At 46.9% G+C, this 15,074-nt stretch overlaps 1 protein-coding gene across 2 annotated transcripts in view; it reads right to left on the bottom strand.

Moving 5' to 3' along the window:
• Positions 1 to 15,074, bottom strand: part of FGR (FGR proto-oncogene, Src family tyrosine kinase) — a 370,485-nt gene that overhangs the window by 54,741 nt on the left and 300,670 nt on the right. For both annotated transcript variants that reach the window (XM_063954690.1, XM_063954688.1), the window contains 3 exons: positions 11,987 to 12,166; positions 11,668 to 11,744; positions 2,977 to 3,130 (listed from right to left, as the gene is read on the bottom strand). In XM_063954690.1, the coding sequence (XP_063810760.1) occupies positions 2,977 to 3,130; positions 11,668 to 11,744; positions 11,987 to 12,166 (411 nt within the window). The remainder of the gene's footprint in view (positions 1 to 2,976; positions 3,131 to 11,667; positions 11,745 to 11,986; positions 12,167 to 15,074) is intronic.

Below are 15,074 nucleotides of genomic sequence, written 5' to 3'. Positions count from 1 at the left end.
GACTACCGTACTGTACTGTGTCTGCTGCTAATATAGACTGGATGATAATGAGATGTAGTATGTATAAAGAAGAAAGAAAAAAAAAACCACGGGTAGGTGGTATACAATTATGGATGGACTGCCGAGTGCCGACACAGAGGTAGCTACAGCCGTGGACTACCGTACTGTACTGTGTCTGCTGCTAATATAGACTGGATGATAATGAGATGTAGTATGTATAAAGAAGAAAGAAAAAAAAAAACACGGGTAGGTGGTATACAATTATGGATGGACTGCCGAGTGCCGACACAGAGGTAGCTACAGCCGTGAACTACCGTACTGTGTCTGCTGCTAGTATAGACTGGATGATAAATAATGATATAAAAAATATATATATATCACTACTGCAGCCGGACAGGTATATATTATATAATGACGGACCTGCTGGACACTGTCTGTCAGCAGAATGAGTTTTTTAATTTTTATAGAATAAAAAAACACCACACAAGTCACACGACGAGTGTACTTTTTCAGGCAGACATTCAATCACAATATACTATACTGGTGGTCAGTGTGGTCAGGTCACTGGTCACAGTGGTCAGTGGTCAGTCACACTGGCAGTGGCACTCTGGCAGCAAAAGTGTGCACTGTTTAATATGTACTCCTGGCTCCTGCTATAACCTATAACTGCTCCCCAGTCTCCCCCACAATTAAGCTGTGTGAGCACAGTCAGATATTATACATAGATGATGCAGCACACTGGGCTGAGCACAGATATGGTATGTGAGTGTGACTGAGTCACTGTGTATCGTTTTTTTCAGGCAGAGAACAAGAACAGAACGGATTATTAAATAATAATAAATTATAAAACTGCACTGGTGGTCAGGTCACTGGTCATCAGTCACTAGTATAACTCCTCCTAAGCTCCAGTAAGTAAATGAAGTGTCTCACTCTCCTATCTATTTTAATTTCTAAACGGAGAGGACGCCAGCCACGTCCTCTCCCTATCAATCTCAATGCACGTGTGAAAATGGCCGCGACGCGCGGCTCCTTATATAGAATCCGAGTCTCGCGATAGAATCCGAGCCTCGCGAGAATCCGACAGCGTGATGATGACGTTCGGGCGCGCTCGGGTTAACCGAGCAAGGCGGGAAGATCCGAGTCGCTCGGACCCTTGTAAAAAAACATGAAGTTCGGGCGGGTTCGGATTCAGAGAAACCGAACCCGCTCATCTCTACATTCTAACAGTGAAAATCCCGACACTGGAGCTGGGTATGTATTTTACCCCTCTCCCCTCCCCTAACCCTAGGGATTACCCTCAAGTGGGGTTCAGCTATGGTTAACCCCCACCACAGTGCCTAACCCTAACACTCCCCAAGCCCCCCCCCCTTCCCCCGGCCCTAACCTTACCTCCAACCCGATACTAACCTTCGGGATGTCAGCTATGGGTGTCCCCCGAGGGTTGTCGGGATTCCGGCATTGGTCACTTGACCACCGGCATCCCGACTGTCGGGATGCCTAACACATCCCGGCCACACAGCCCACTGCAGTCCTGCCTCTTAGCCAGTGAGGTGCGGCGTGTCAATATAAAAAACCTTGCCAGATATCGGTTGGACACAACCCTCTTACTAAATTTCCCCCCCAGTGTGAATCATATTTAAAGTAGAGATGAGCGGGTTCGGTTTTACTCGGATTTACTCGGTTCTCAAAACGGCATCTTATTGGCTATTCAAAACACGTGACATCCGTGAGCCAATAAAATGCCGTTTGAGAACCGAGTAAATCCGAGTAAAACCGAACCCGCTCATCTCTAATTTAAAGAGACATCATTACAATATATTTTTAAACGTTTAGGTGCACTTGGTCTGGTTTCAAGAATATGTTTTTGGGTTACAGTGATTGTCATACTTTTTCTAGGGGATTGCCTCTTTAGCGGTTTCACTATAATGTCACGTCGGTAAATTTTTAATTTACAATTTATTTAAATTACACATTGGAAGACTGACATACTTTTGGACCCCTGGAAATGATGGGAGTAGACAAATTACGAAAGAATATGCCACATCGCCCAGAGATGTGCCTAGTTCTTATGAAAATCTAAGCCACCCCAAACCATTCTTTGTTCTATAAAAAATAAAAAAAAACAGGCAGAAAACTTGCAATCATCAATGAAAGGTGTGCATGGCACCCACTCACTGCCACTCTGTAGTGCAAAGCTGAGGTGGTGAGCAGAACATACCTCCAAAGAGAGGGGCAAAAGTTCTGTTGGGACAGTCTCTAGAATCAGGACGATACCATATGGAAGGTATGTTAGGAAAACACAAAGGGGGAGCTTCATCAATGCTTGGAGAGAGATTGAGGGGGAGATGTACTAATCAGTGATAAGAGTGGAGAAATGAGCCACTAGAGAAGTTGACTATGGCAACCAATCAGCTGCTAATTTTATAGTATGCATATGATAAATGTTACTTCAATGCTAATTGGTTGCCATGGGCGGCATCTCCATTGGCTCACACCTCCATTCTTTTCACTGCTTAGTACATCTCCCCCTAAGTGGAGAGAGATAAAGTACCAACCAACCAGCTCCTAACTGTCATTGTGCAATCCTAACCTATAAAATGGCAGCTAGTAGCTGATTAGTTGCTACTCTCTCATTTTTTCCTCTCTCCAAGCATTGATAAATCTCCCCAAAAGTAATATATACTTCCATGCTTACATGCATGCACAAACTATTACTTACTGTACATAATATACAAAGAAGCAATCACACTTTTACAAGGTCACTCACATTTGCCTGAAATTGTGAAAAGGTGTGCACTTTACATACAGCGTTATGTATTTGCTATTCACATTTTGTAATGAATTGCTACCGTTAATTTATATGGACATTTGGGATTTGATGAGGGTTGGTCCTACTGAGAGCTACAGTTTAGTGTGAGACGAGGGCTGAAGATTACTGAAACAATTACCATGAGATGAAAAGTTAAATGCATTTACCTTGTCGAGCTGTGTACTCGTTGTCTTCTATGAGACGAGCAAGTCCAAAGTCTGCAATCTTACAGATCAAGTTGTCCCCCACAAGAATATTAGCAGCTCTGAGATCACGGTGAATATAATTCATTCGTTCAATATATGCCATACCAGTTGCAATCTAAAGGAACAAAAAGACATTGTTCAGATGATTACAAAGGGCCGTACTGACAGGGAGATTTCCCCAGAGATGTGGGCTGAGCGATCTAGCACAGACCGCTCAGCACACATCTCTCCCCCAGCTCAGCACAGCGCGATGTACTGAGCGAGGGGGGGTGGGCGGCCACGGGGATCGCTCATTTCACCCCACGGTGAAATGAGTGACCTGCTAGATTGTGCCTGCATGCAGACCAATCTAGCACCGGCGATAGCGACGCGCGGGATCGCGCATCCCTGTCGCCGGCACCCCTACACACGGAGCGATGTTCAGCTAATTTCTAAGCAATCTAGTCAGAGAATCTCAATGCGGCTTCAGGCAGCATGCAATTTCATTTTAATCATGCCTGCTTGTCATGTCATGCGGGTTAACATTATTATTTTTTAGATGTGTACAGTATAGTGCCAACATATTACACAGTGCTGGACAATCAGAGCATATTTCTTTATATCAGTATCTGCCTAAATGGCGTTTGCATTCATACTTTCTTAGCACCAGACCACACACTGAAACCAATTAACCAGTATATTTGCTACTTTGACAGGAAAAACAGAGCACCCATATGAAACCAAGCTCCGCACAAATATTACCCTGGTTAGATCAGAACCGGAGTCCTAAGGCTTCAAGACAGCAATTCCAATCACAGCAGTAAAATACAAGTGTTTTGTTTGCCACACTTGTCTTTCTCTGTCTTTAAATATATTTAGCAATGTTTTGTAATCCAAGCATATGAAGTTTAAAGTTTAGAGAAATGTATGCTCCAAAAAATAAGAATTTACTTACCGATAATTCTATTTCTCGTGGTCCGTAGTGGATGCTGGGGACTCCGTCAGGACCATGGGGAATAGCGGCTCCGCAGGAGACAGGCAGGGCCGGCCCTAACCAATATGATGCCCTAGGCAAGATTTTGGCTGGTGCCCCCTAGCACCACCACTGGTTGCACCTCTTTCCCAGCACCATCACCCCTCACCCATAGCAGTCCTTATTTTGGTGTTTGTACCCCCTATATTTTAAATAGGAACAGTTCGCACATTTGGCGCACAGCCCAAAAAGGGTGTGTTTTTGCTGGCAAGGGGCATGGCCACACAATAGTAACCCCAATTCCAATTACGCCACACAGTACTGCAACTTTATTCACATTTGATCATGCGATAGTGTCCATAATTCATATTACATCCCACAGTAGTATTACTTTACCTTATTAACATTACTCCTCACAGTAGAGCCCCTTATTCACATAACATCACATTGAATTGCTCCTTATTCACATTACATCACACCCTATTGCTCTTTATTCATATTAGATGACACAGTAGTGCCCTTTCTATACGCAACACCACATAGTAGAGCACCATATACACATAATGCCACACATTAGTAATGCATTTATACACATAATTCCACACAGTAATGCCCCTTACACATTATTAATGTCCTTATAAAAATAATGTGCCTTACACAACCTTTATTAATGCCCTTTTACTCATAATGTCCCTTACATATATGCCACACATTATTAATACCCTTATACACATAATGACACATAGTGCCCCCTACACAATTGCTGCACATTATTAGTGCCCCTATACACATAATGACACACATACAGTAGTACCCTGTTACACATATGCCACACATTATTAATGCCCTTATACACATAATGACACACATAGTGCCCCTTACACATGTGTTGCACATTATTAATGCATTTTTACATGACACACATAATGCTCCTTACACATATTCCGAACACTACTGCACAACCAACCCACTCACATGCACACAGCACTCACACTTCCACTAACACTGTGACCTCTGCCTCTGCTTGGATACAGATGTGTCCTCATAAATCTTGCCTCCATGCTAACGTCGGGCACCTTTTTTTATGAAAATGCATCTTATTTGCATTGCTATGTGGCTAGGATGCACAAGCAGATTCTGCTGATTAAAATGATATGCAGCATGTCTATATACTGTGTGAGACTGTGGCTGTATCTGCATATGAAATGCTATACAGAATATAGGCATGCCGCATATCATTTTAATCAGCAGAAGCTGCAGATGCCCCTAGGCATATCAAATGCCCTAGGCAATTGCCTAGTTTGCCTATAGCTATGGCCGGCTCTGGAGACAGGGCACAAAAGTAAAAGCTTTAGGATCAGGTGGTGTGCACTGGCTCCTCCCCCTATGACCCTCCTCCAAGCCTCAGTTAGGATACTGTGCCCGGACGAGCGTACACAATAAGGAAGGATTTTGAATCCCGGGTAAGACTCATACCAGCCACACCAATCACACTGTACAACCTGTGATCTGAACCCAGTTAACAGCATGATAACAGCGGAGCCTCTGAAAAGATGGCTCACAACAATAATAACCCGATTTTTGTAACAATAACTATGTACAAGTATTGCAGACAATCCGCACTTGGGATGGGCGCCCAGCATCCACTACGGACTACGAGAAATAGAATTATCGGTAAGTAAATTCTTATTTTCTCTGACGTCCTAAGTGGATGCTGGGGACTCCGTCAGGACCATGGGGATTATACCAAAGCTCCCAAACGGGCGGGAGAGTGCGGATGACTCTGCAGCACCGAGTGAGAGAACTCCAGGTCCTCCTCAGCCAGGGTGTGCCCCTGACCAAGTAGCAGCTCGGCAAAGTTGTAAAGCCGAGACCCCTCGGGCAGCCGCCCAAGATGAGCCCACCGTCCTTGTGGAATGGGCATTTACATGTTTTGGCTGTGGCAGGCCTGCCACAGAATGTGCAAGCTGAATTGTACTACACATCCAACTAGCAATCGTCTGCTTAGAAGCAAGAGCACCCAGTTTTTTGGGTGCCTACAGGATAACAGCAAGTCAGTTTTCCTGACTCCAGCCGTCCTGGAAACCTATATTTTCAGGGCCCTGACAACATCTAGCAACTTGGAGTCCTCCAAGTCCCTAGTAGCCGCAGGTACCACAATAAGCTGGTTCAGGTGAAACGCTGACACCACCTTAGGGAGAAACTGGGGACGAGTCCGCAGCTCTGCCCTGTCCGAATGGACAATCAGATATGGGCTTTTGTGAGACAAAGCCGCCAATTCTGACACTCGCCTGGCCGAGGCCAGGGCCAACATCATGGTCACTTTCCATGTGAGATATTTCAAATCCACAGATTTGAGCGGTTTAAACCAATGTGATTTGAGGAATCCCAGAACTACGTTGAGATCCCACAGTGCCACTGGAGGCACAAAAGGGGGTTGTATATGCAGTACTCCCTTGACAAACTTCTGGACTTCAGGAACTGAAGCCAATTCTTTTTGGAAGAAAATCGACAGGGCCGAAATTTGAACCTTAATGGATCCCAATTTGAGGCCCATAGACACTCCTGTTTGCAGGAAATGCAGGAATCGACCGAGTTGAAATTTCTTCGTGGGGCCTTCCTGGCCTCACACCACGCAACATATTTTCGCCACATGTGGTGATAATGTTGTGCGGTCACCTCCTTCCTGGCTTTGACCAGGGTAGGAATGACCTCTCCCGGAATGCCTTTTTCCCTTAGGATCCGGCGTTCAACCGCCATGCCGTCAAACGCAGCCGCGGTAAGTCTTGGAACAGACATGGTACTTGCTGAAGCAAGTCCCTTCTTAGCGGCAGAGGCCATGAGTCCTCTGTGAGCATCTCTTGAAGTTCCGGGTACCAAGTCCTTCTTGGCCAATCCGGAGCCACGAGTATAGTTCTTACTCCTCTACGTCTTATAATTCTCAGTACCTTAGGTATGAGAAGCAGAGGAGGGAACCCATACACCGACTGGTACACCCACTGTGTTACCAGAACGTCCACAGCTATTGCCTGAGGGTCTCTTGACCTGGCGCAATACCTGTCCAGTTTTTTGTTCAGGCGGGACGCCATCATTTTTCTGGTTCACAATCATGTGGAAGACTTCCGTGTGAAGTCCCCACTCTCCCGGGTGGAGGTCGTGCCTGCTGAGGAAGTCTGCTTCCCAGTTGTCCACTCCCGGAATGAACACTGCTGACAGTGCTATCACATGATTTTCCGCCCAGCGAAGAATCCTTGCAGCTTCTGCCATTGCCCTCCTGCTTCTTGTGTCGCCCTGTCTGTTTACGTGGGCGACTGCCGTAATGTTGTCCGACTGGATCAGCACCGGTTGACTTTGAAACAGAGGTCTTCCTAGGCTCAGAGCATTGTAAATTGCCCTTAGCTCCAGTATATTTATGTGGAGAGAAGTCTCCAGACTTGACCACACTCCTTGGAAATTTCTTCCCTGTGTGACTGCTCCCCAGCCTCTCAGGCTGGCATCCGTGGTCACCAGGACCCAGTCCTGAATGCCGAATCTGCTGCCCTCTAGTAGATGAGCACTCTGCAGCCACCACAGAAGAGACACCCTTGTCCGTGGAGACAGGATTATCCGCTGATGCATCTGAAGATGCGATCCGGACCATTCGTCCAGCAGATCCCACTGAAAAATTATTTCGTGAAATCTGCCGAATGGAATCGCTTCGTAAGAAGCCACCATTTTTCCCAGGACTCTTGTGCATTGATGCACTGACACTTGGCCTGGTTCTAGGAGGTTCCTAACTAGCTCGGATAACTCCCAGGCTTTCTCCTCCGGGAGAAACACCTTTTTCTGGACTGTGTCCAGAATCATCCCTAGTAACAGCAGACGTGTCGTCGGAATCAGCTGCGATTTTGGAATATTTAGAATCCACCCGTGCTGTCGTAGAACTACTTGAGATAGTGCTACTCCGACCTCCAACTGTTCTCTGGACCTTGCCCTTATCAGGAGATCGTCCAAGTAAGGGATAATTAAGACGCCTTTTCTTTGAAGAAGAATCATCATTTCGGCCACTACCTTGGTAAAGACCCGGGGTGCCATGGACAATCCAAACGGCAGCGTCTGAAACTGATAGTGACAGTTCTGTACCACGAACCTGAGGTACCCTTGGTGAGAAGGGCAATTTTGGACATGGAGGTAAGCATCCTTGATGTCCAGGGACACCATATAGTCCCCTTCTTCCTGGTTCGCTACCACTGCTCTGAGTGACTCCATCTTGATTTGAACCTTTGTATGTAAGTGTTCAAAGATTTCAGATTTAGAATAGATCTCACCGAGCCGTCTGGCTTCAGTACCACAAATAGTGTGGAATAATACCCCTTTCCTTGTTGTAGGAGGGGTACTTTGATTATCACCTGCTGGGAATACAGCTTGTGAATTGTTTCCAATACTGCCTCCCTGTCGGAGGGAGACGTTGGTAAAGCAGATTTCAGGAACCTGCGAGGGGGAGACGTCTCGAATTTCCAATCTGTACCCCTGGGATACTACTTGTAGGATCCAGGGGTCCACTTGCGAGTGAGCCCACTGCGCGCTGAAACTCTTGAGACGACCCCCCCCACCGCACCTGAGTCCGCTTGTACGGCCCCAGCGTCATGCTGAGGACTTGGCAGAAGCGGTGGAGGGCTTCTGTTCCTGGGAAGGGGCTGCCTGCTGCAGTCTTCTTCCATTCCTCTACCCCTGGGCAGATATGACTGGCCTTTTGCCCGCTTGCCCTTATGGGGACGAAAGGACTGAGGCTGAAAAGACGGTGTCTTTTTCTGCTGAGATGTGACTTGGTTTAAAAAGGTGGATTTTCCAGCTGTTGCCGTGGCCACCAGGTCCGATGGACCGACCCCAAATAACTCCTCCCCTTTATACGGCAATACTGCCGTTTGGAATCTGCATCACCTGACCACTGTCGTGTCCATAAACATCTTCTGGCAGGCATGGACATCGCACTTACTCTTGATGCCAGAGTGCAAATATCCCTCTGTGCATCTCGCATATATAGAAATGCATCCTTTAAATGCTCTATAGTCAATAAAATACTGTCCCTGTCAAGGGTATCAATATTTTCAGTCAGGGAATCCGACCAAGCCACCCCAGCGCTGCACATCCAGGCTGAGGCGATCGCTGGTCGCAGTATAACACCAGTATGTGTGTATATACTTTTTAGGATATTTTCCAGCCTCCTATTAGCTGGCTCCTTGAGGGCGGCCGTATCTGGAGACGGTAACGCCACTTGTTTTGATAAGCGTGTGAGCGCCTTTAATTTTCTATCGGGGGAGACCCACGCATCATCACACACTTCATTTAATTTATCTGATTCAGGAAAAACTACAGTTAGTTTTTTCACACCCCACATAATACCCTTTTTTGTGGTACTTGTAGTATCAGAAATATGTAACACCTCCTTTATTGCCCTTAACATGTAACGTGTGGCCCTAATGGAAAATACGTTTGTTTCTTCACCGTCGACACTGGAGTCAGTGTCCGTGTCTGTGTCGACCGACTGAGGTAATGGGCGTTTTAAAGCCCCTGACGGTGTTTGAGACGCCTGGACAGGTACTAATTGGTTTGCCGGCCGTCTCATGTCGTCAACCGACCTTGCAGCATGTTGACATTATCACGTAATTCCCTAAATAGCCATCCATTCCGGTGTCAACTCCCTAGAGAGTGACATCACCATTACAGGCAATTGCTCCGCCTACTCACCAACATCGTCCTCATACATGTCGACACACACGTACCGACACACAGCACACACACAGGGAATGCTCTGATAGAGGACAGGACCCCACTAGCCCTTTGGGGAGACAGAGGGAGAGTTTGCCAGCACACACCAAAACGCTATAATTTTACAGGGACAACCTTATATAAGTGTTTTCCCTTATAGCATCTTAATATGTAATAATATCGCCACAAAAATGCCCCCCCTCTCTGTTTTAACCCTGTTTCTGTAGTGCAGTGCAGGGGAGAGCCTGGGAGCCTTCCCACCAGCAGTTCTGTGAGGGAAAATGGCGCTGTGTGCTGAGGAGAATAGGCCCCGCCCCCTTTTCGGCGGGCTTCTTCTCCCGTTTTTCTGACAACCTGGCAGGGGTTAAATACATCCATATAGCCCCAGGGGATATATGTGATGTATTTTTAGCCAGCATAGGTACTTTCATTGCTGCTCAGGGCGCCCCCCCCAGCGCCCTGCACCCTCAGTGACCGTTGGTGTGAAGTGTGCTGCGAGCAATGGCGCACAGCTGCAGTGCTGTGCGCTACCTTAAGAAGACTGGGAAGTCTTCAGCCGCCGATTTCTGGACCTCTTCTCTCTTCAGCATCTGCAAGGGGGTCGGCGGCGCGGCTCCGGTGACCCATCCAGGCTGTACCTGTGATCGTCCCTCTGGAGCTAGTGTCCAGTAGCCTAAGAAGCCAATCCATCCTGCACGCAGGTGAGTTCACTTCTTCTCCCCTAAGTCCCTCGATGCAGTGAGCCTGTTGCCAGCAGGACTCACTGAAAATAAAAAACCTAACAAAACTTTTACTCTAAGCAGCTCTTTAGGAGAGCCACCTAGATTGCACCCTTCTCGGCCGGGCACAAAGATCTAACTGAGGCTTGGAGGAGGGTCATAGGGGGAGGAGCCAGTGCACACCACCTGATCCTAAAGCTTTTACTTTTGTGCCCTGTCTCCTGCGGAGCCGCTATTCCCCATGGTCCTGACGGAGTCCCCAGCATCCACTTAGGACGTCAGAGAAAGTGAATTTGTTTTTCTATTAGTTTATCCACATGAATTTTTCACTTTAGAACTAATGTATCAGCTCCTGCTAGGTCGAAACAAAAAAAGCTAAGTTTGGTTTCTTTAGACTCAGAAGTTCCCACTTCAGCCTGGATAACCCCAGGGGCTCCATAATTGAGGTTTACCCAGATGCGGAAGTCCAAGAGTCTGCATGTATGGCAGCCCTGATCGAGTGGCTAGGAACAGCATGAAATGTTTCCTGGCTATGTCCCTGGAACTCTGGAAGTGACAGCCTGGCAGCTGTTACAATGTACAGGGATGCATGCAGCTGACATAATGAATGTCTGTATGTCCATGGCGACTCCAAGAGACGCACATGCTCGTCCTCTACACATTTCTGTTGGGAAGTTACTTTTAAGGTGGTAAAAACACAGCTAGCAGAGTGAAGCTAGCAGTATGAAAAGTTTGTCAATTATACATATATAAAAATGATTGCATCTATTGGAAAGCAGCATAACCCCTTCCATATCCTACCACTGTGCAAATGATGCTGCTAAGTCATGAATGTATATTTTATACTTTGGTCTGTTGTGATGTCCCAAAATTTTGGATTTTATGTTTCCTACAATGTTGTGGTGGCCTGAAGGCAGCAGATGTGATAAATAATCTAACGGGCAGAGGGAAAGTGAAGTAAATAGCGCACCACATAGGTTTGGGGAACAGTGGAGTAGATGAGTTAACGATCAGCTGACTGTAGAGATTTATAGCATTTGGACTATAAAGTGGAGACTTTGCCCAAATCAACCAATCAGGTTCTGTCATTTATCTAGCAGTCTATGAAATGACAGAAGCTGATTGGTTCATTTGGACACAGTCTCCAGATTAGCTCTCTCCAAGGCTTGATACATATCCCCCTTTCTGTTTTAAGGTGTAAATGAGAGAAACTGAGAGTACGTTCTCACTCACCTGTGCTGATATGTCCACTAATTGCGGTAACTTCAAGTATCGCCCGTCCTTTTCTTTCAGATAATCCAGCAAGCTTCCTGGGGAACAGAACAGACAAGTAGAGGATGGGCAAGTTGCTAAATTGTCAAATAGGAGAAGATAACAACTGATCTATAACATCAGTAACCACACTTAACCGGAGGTGCACGAGATGTCACATTACAGCAACGAAGAGGGCCACAGAACAAGAAACTATTTGTTAAAGGTATTTATGGAGACATCATATGTCAGACAGTTGATGATCACCCACAGGAATGTCAAGTGCAGTCCATCAACCTACCTTGTGTCATATACTCAGTAACAATGTATATGGGCTCTTCAGACACCACTGCATATAACTGGACTAGTTTATCATGGCGAAGCTTCTTCATGATCTCAGCCTCCTCTAAAAATGCTTCCGGGGACATAGTGCCAGGTTTGAGGGTCTTCACTGCAACTGTAGTGGTTCCACTCCATGTACCTTGAGAATGTGGTGATTGAAAAAGTATTGCAAAAAAATAAATAACGGATTTTAACATATAATAATTAAATGTTATTTTATAAACAAGACAAGTGGATCAGTTGTGTTTAATACTAAACAAGTAAATAAGAATATCATTGGCCTATTTGAGATACCTGAGAGCAATAGATTGAGAACAGATTGTATTGCGGGTTATGAAGAGAGTAGCCCTGCAATTCAGCAGTTAGGTTTCTATGTAGAGCAACACATAATATCAGTAAGTATCCATTTGCTGGGGCGTGGCTACGGCGGGCATGGAGTAGCACACAGGTTGTGTGACTCTCCAGCTATCATATCCAATTTTAACATCATGTCCCTTCCCCCGGGTTTGAAGACAGCCCCGCTACCTGGGTGAAGCTGTGGAGGGACTCCTCTGCCAGGTTGGGGGCCGTGCAGCGCTCTCCCACTGCAGCCGGAAGGTTTGTGTAAGCCGGGCGCCGGGACCTGCTGAAACACGTGGTACACCGCTCTCCCCGCGCTGCCGCACTACACGCTGCCTAAGTCCGCTCCCGCTGCTGCCGCTGTGTGGAGCCGTGGTGAGCGATCTGCCTGACACTGCTTGGCCCTGCTTGGGGGGTAAGGTCGGGGAAATCCCTGCTACAACGCTGCCATGGGTCCCGCTGCCGCTCCCCTGTTATACTGCCACAGCTCCTGCTCCCTTGCCTGCCTCTTGGGAAGCCTTCTACATTGCTGGGGGTACAGAGTGCACCCTGGGGGAGTCGTGTGAGTGCTTCCCTGTATCAGGACTGTCGCACTCAGTATATGGGCTGCATGGAGCTCCTCTGTAGGGCTGCCCCATTACCCTACCAGAGTATATAGATTTAGTCACAGTGCAGGTGATTCTTCACCCTATCCTGGTGGCCCCTGCAGATCCTATTGCGGGCAGCATCTGGATGGGCTGTAACTGGACGGCTTTGATATACTGCCTTCTCCGTCTGCAACCTCTGGACAGTTTTGATATACTATTTGTTCAAAAGGCGGCAGCCGGCTAGCTGGACAGTTTGATATACTATATAATTTCTACGTAGTAGCTGGACAGTTTTGATATACTATTATTCCCTGCTCTCTGCCATCAGCTTGGCTATAATGGTCAAACCACATCAGACAACCGCGGCCAAGTTAGAGAAGTTTTCCAGAAATCCTCCGACACGATCCCAACAAGGGGGGGAGGTGCAGTTGACCTCATCGCCACCTTCTCCGTCGGCCAGCTCCTCTTCTGCGGAGGCAACAGATGCCGCTTTGCAGAAGGTGCTGGATGCGGTCACGGGCAGCAAGACCCGATTGGCCGACAGGATCGGTCAGGTCCAGGCGGACTTATCCATTATACACCAGGACCTCCAGCGGGTGAGAGAGAGAGTCGGTGAGGTTGAGACGCGCACATCCACTCTGGAAGACACGGTTACGCCACTTGGTAGACGTACTTCTGCTTTGGAGTCACAGATGTCGGAGGTACATAAAAAGATGACGGATATGGAAGGAAGATTGAGACGGAATAATGTCCGCTTCGTTGGACTCCCTGAGAAAGAGGAGGGTAACTCCCCTGAAAAATTTCTTGAGAAGTGGCTGCTGGATACATTTGGAGCGGAGGAATTCACCTCACATTTTGCAGTGGAGCGCGCTCACAGGGTTCTGATGCGTCCATTGCCTCCAGGGGCACCTCCCCGTACGTTCATTGCCAAGCTCTTTCATTACTGGGACAGGGATGTGATTCTGAAACTGGCCCGTACTAAGGGTCCCCTCAAGCGGAACGGTTCTCCGATATCAGTCATTCCGGATTTTGCCATTGACGTTCAGAAGGATAGAGCTCAGTTTGTCCCTGTGAAACGCAGGCTGCGTGAACTGAACATCCCCCTATGCCATGCTCTTTCCGTCTAAATTGCGGGTAGTTTCAGATGGAGAAACCAAATTCTTCACGTCTCCCCGTGAGGCATCAGTGTGGCTGGACAGACGCTTTCCGGCGCGGCGGGCGATGGTCGCTGACTGAACTCATGCATTCGGTTTCTCTATTCGCAAGTATACTGTTTCTCCTCTGCCTGCTATGTTTCTTGGGAGGGATATGTGCTCATTGTTAGCGGGGGACATACTGGGATATTCCTGATGACTGTTGTTATGCTTATATTATGTTGTTACGGTGATCATTTCTCTTCAGGTATCTGCCTCCTGCTGCCTCTGGCTAATATCCTGGTATAGCTTTATATGTTGTTTTCAGAGCTACCTGGATATATATGTCCTGCTGTAGGGTCCCGAATGGTTATTTAGATGGGGTTGTTCTGATGGCTTGGGGGGGACTTGAATTTAGCTGGAAGCTTCTCCTGCTTTCAGGTCACTAAATTCTTAGCCCATTTTTTGGTTTTGGTTTCTCTTTGATTTTATAGAATGTGTAAAGGTATTTCTTGCCTTCGTTTTTGAAGACTGTTTTTTCGGGAGCGTTGGTTGTTAGGGAATTAGGTATGCTACAAGTTCTTAGTGGTATATGGGGTGGGGGTTTTGTTAAGGTATTGCTGTTTTGTTTTTATTTTCTGATGTGCAATGTGCTTGTTTCTGATGTGTTTATGTTACAGCTAATTACGAGTATGGTTTGCTGGATAGGTGCTGGGGGTGGCTGGTCGTGGGTCATCTGTTTCATCATCATGCTGCTTTGTTATGGCTTTGGTTAGGTTTCTGTTCTGGAACGTGAGGGGGATCAATGACAAGATCAAGCGCTCCCTGGTCCTTAGACAGATCAAACAATATGCATCGGATGTAATCTGTTTAATGGAGACCCACTTGGTGGGTACTAGAATTATGTCTCTCAAAAAACCATGGGTGGGGTGGGCTTTCCATTCCATGCACACCGCAACGTCCCGGGGAGTGTCGATCTTGATCAGAA

This window comes from Pseudophryne corroboree, chromosome 2, assembly GCF_028390025.1.
Source record: "Pseudophryne corroboree isolate aPseCor3 chromosome 2, aPseCor3.hap2, whole genome shotgun sequence".
NCBI lineage: Eukaryota > Metazoa > Chordata > Amphibia > Anura > Myobatrachidae > Pseudophryne > Pseudophryne corroboree.
Note: the sequence above shows the minus strand (reverse complement) of the source record. Positions and strands in the feature narration are given on the sequence as shown.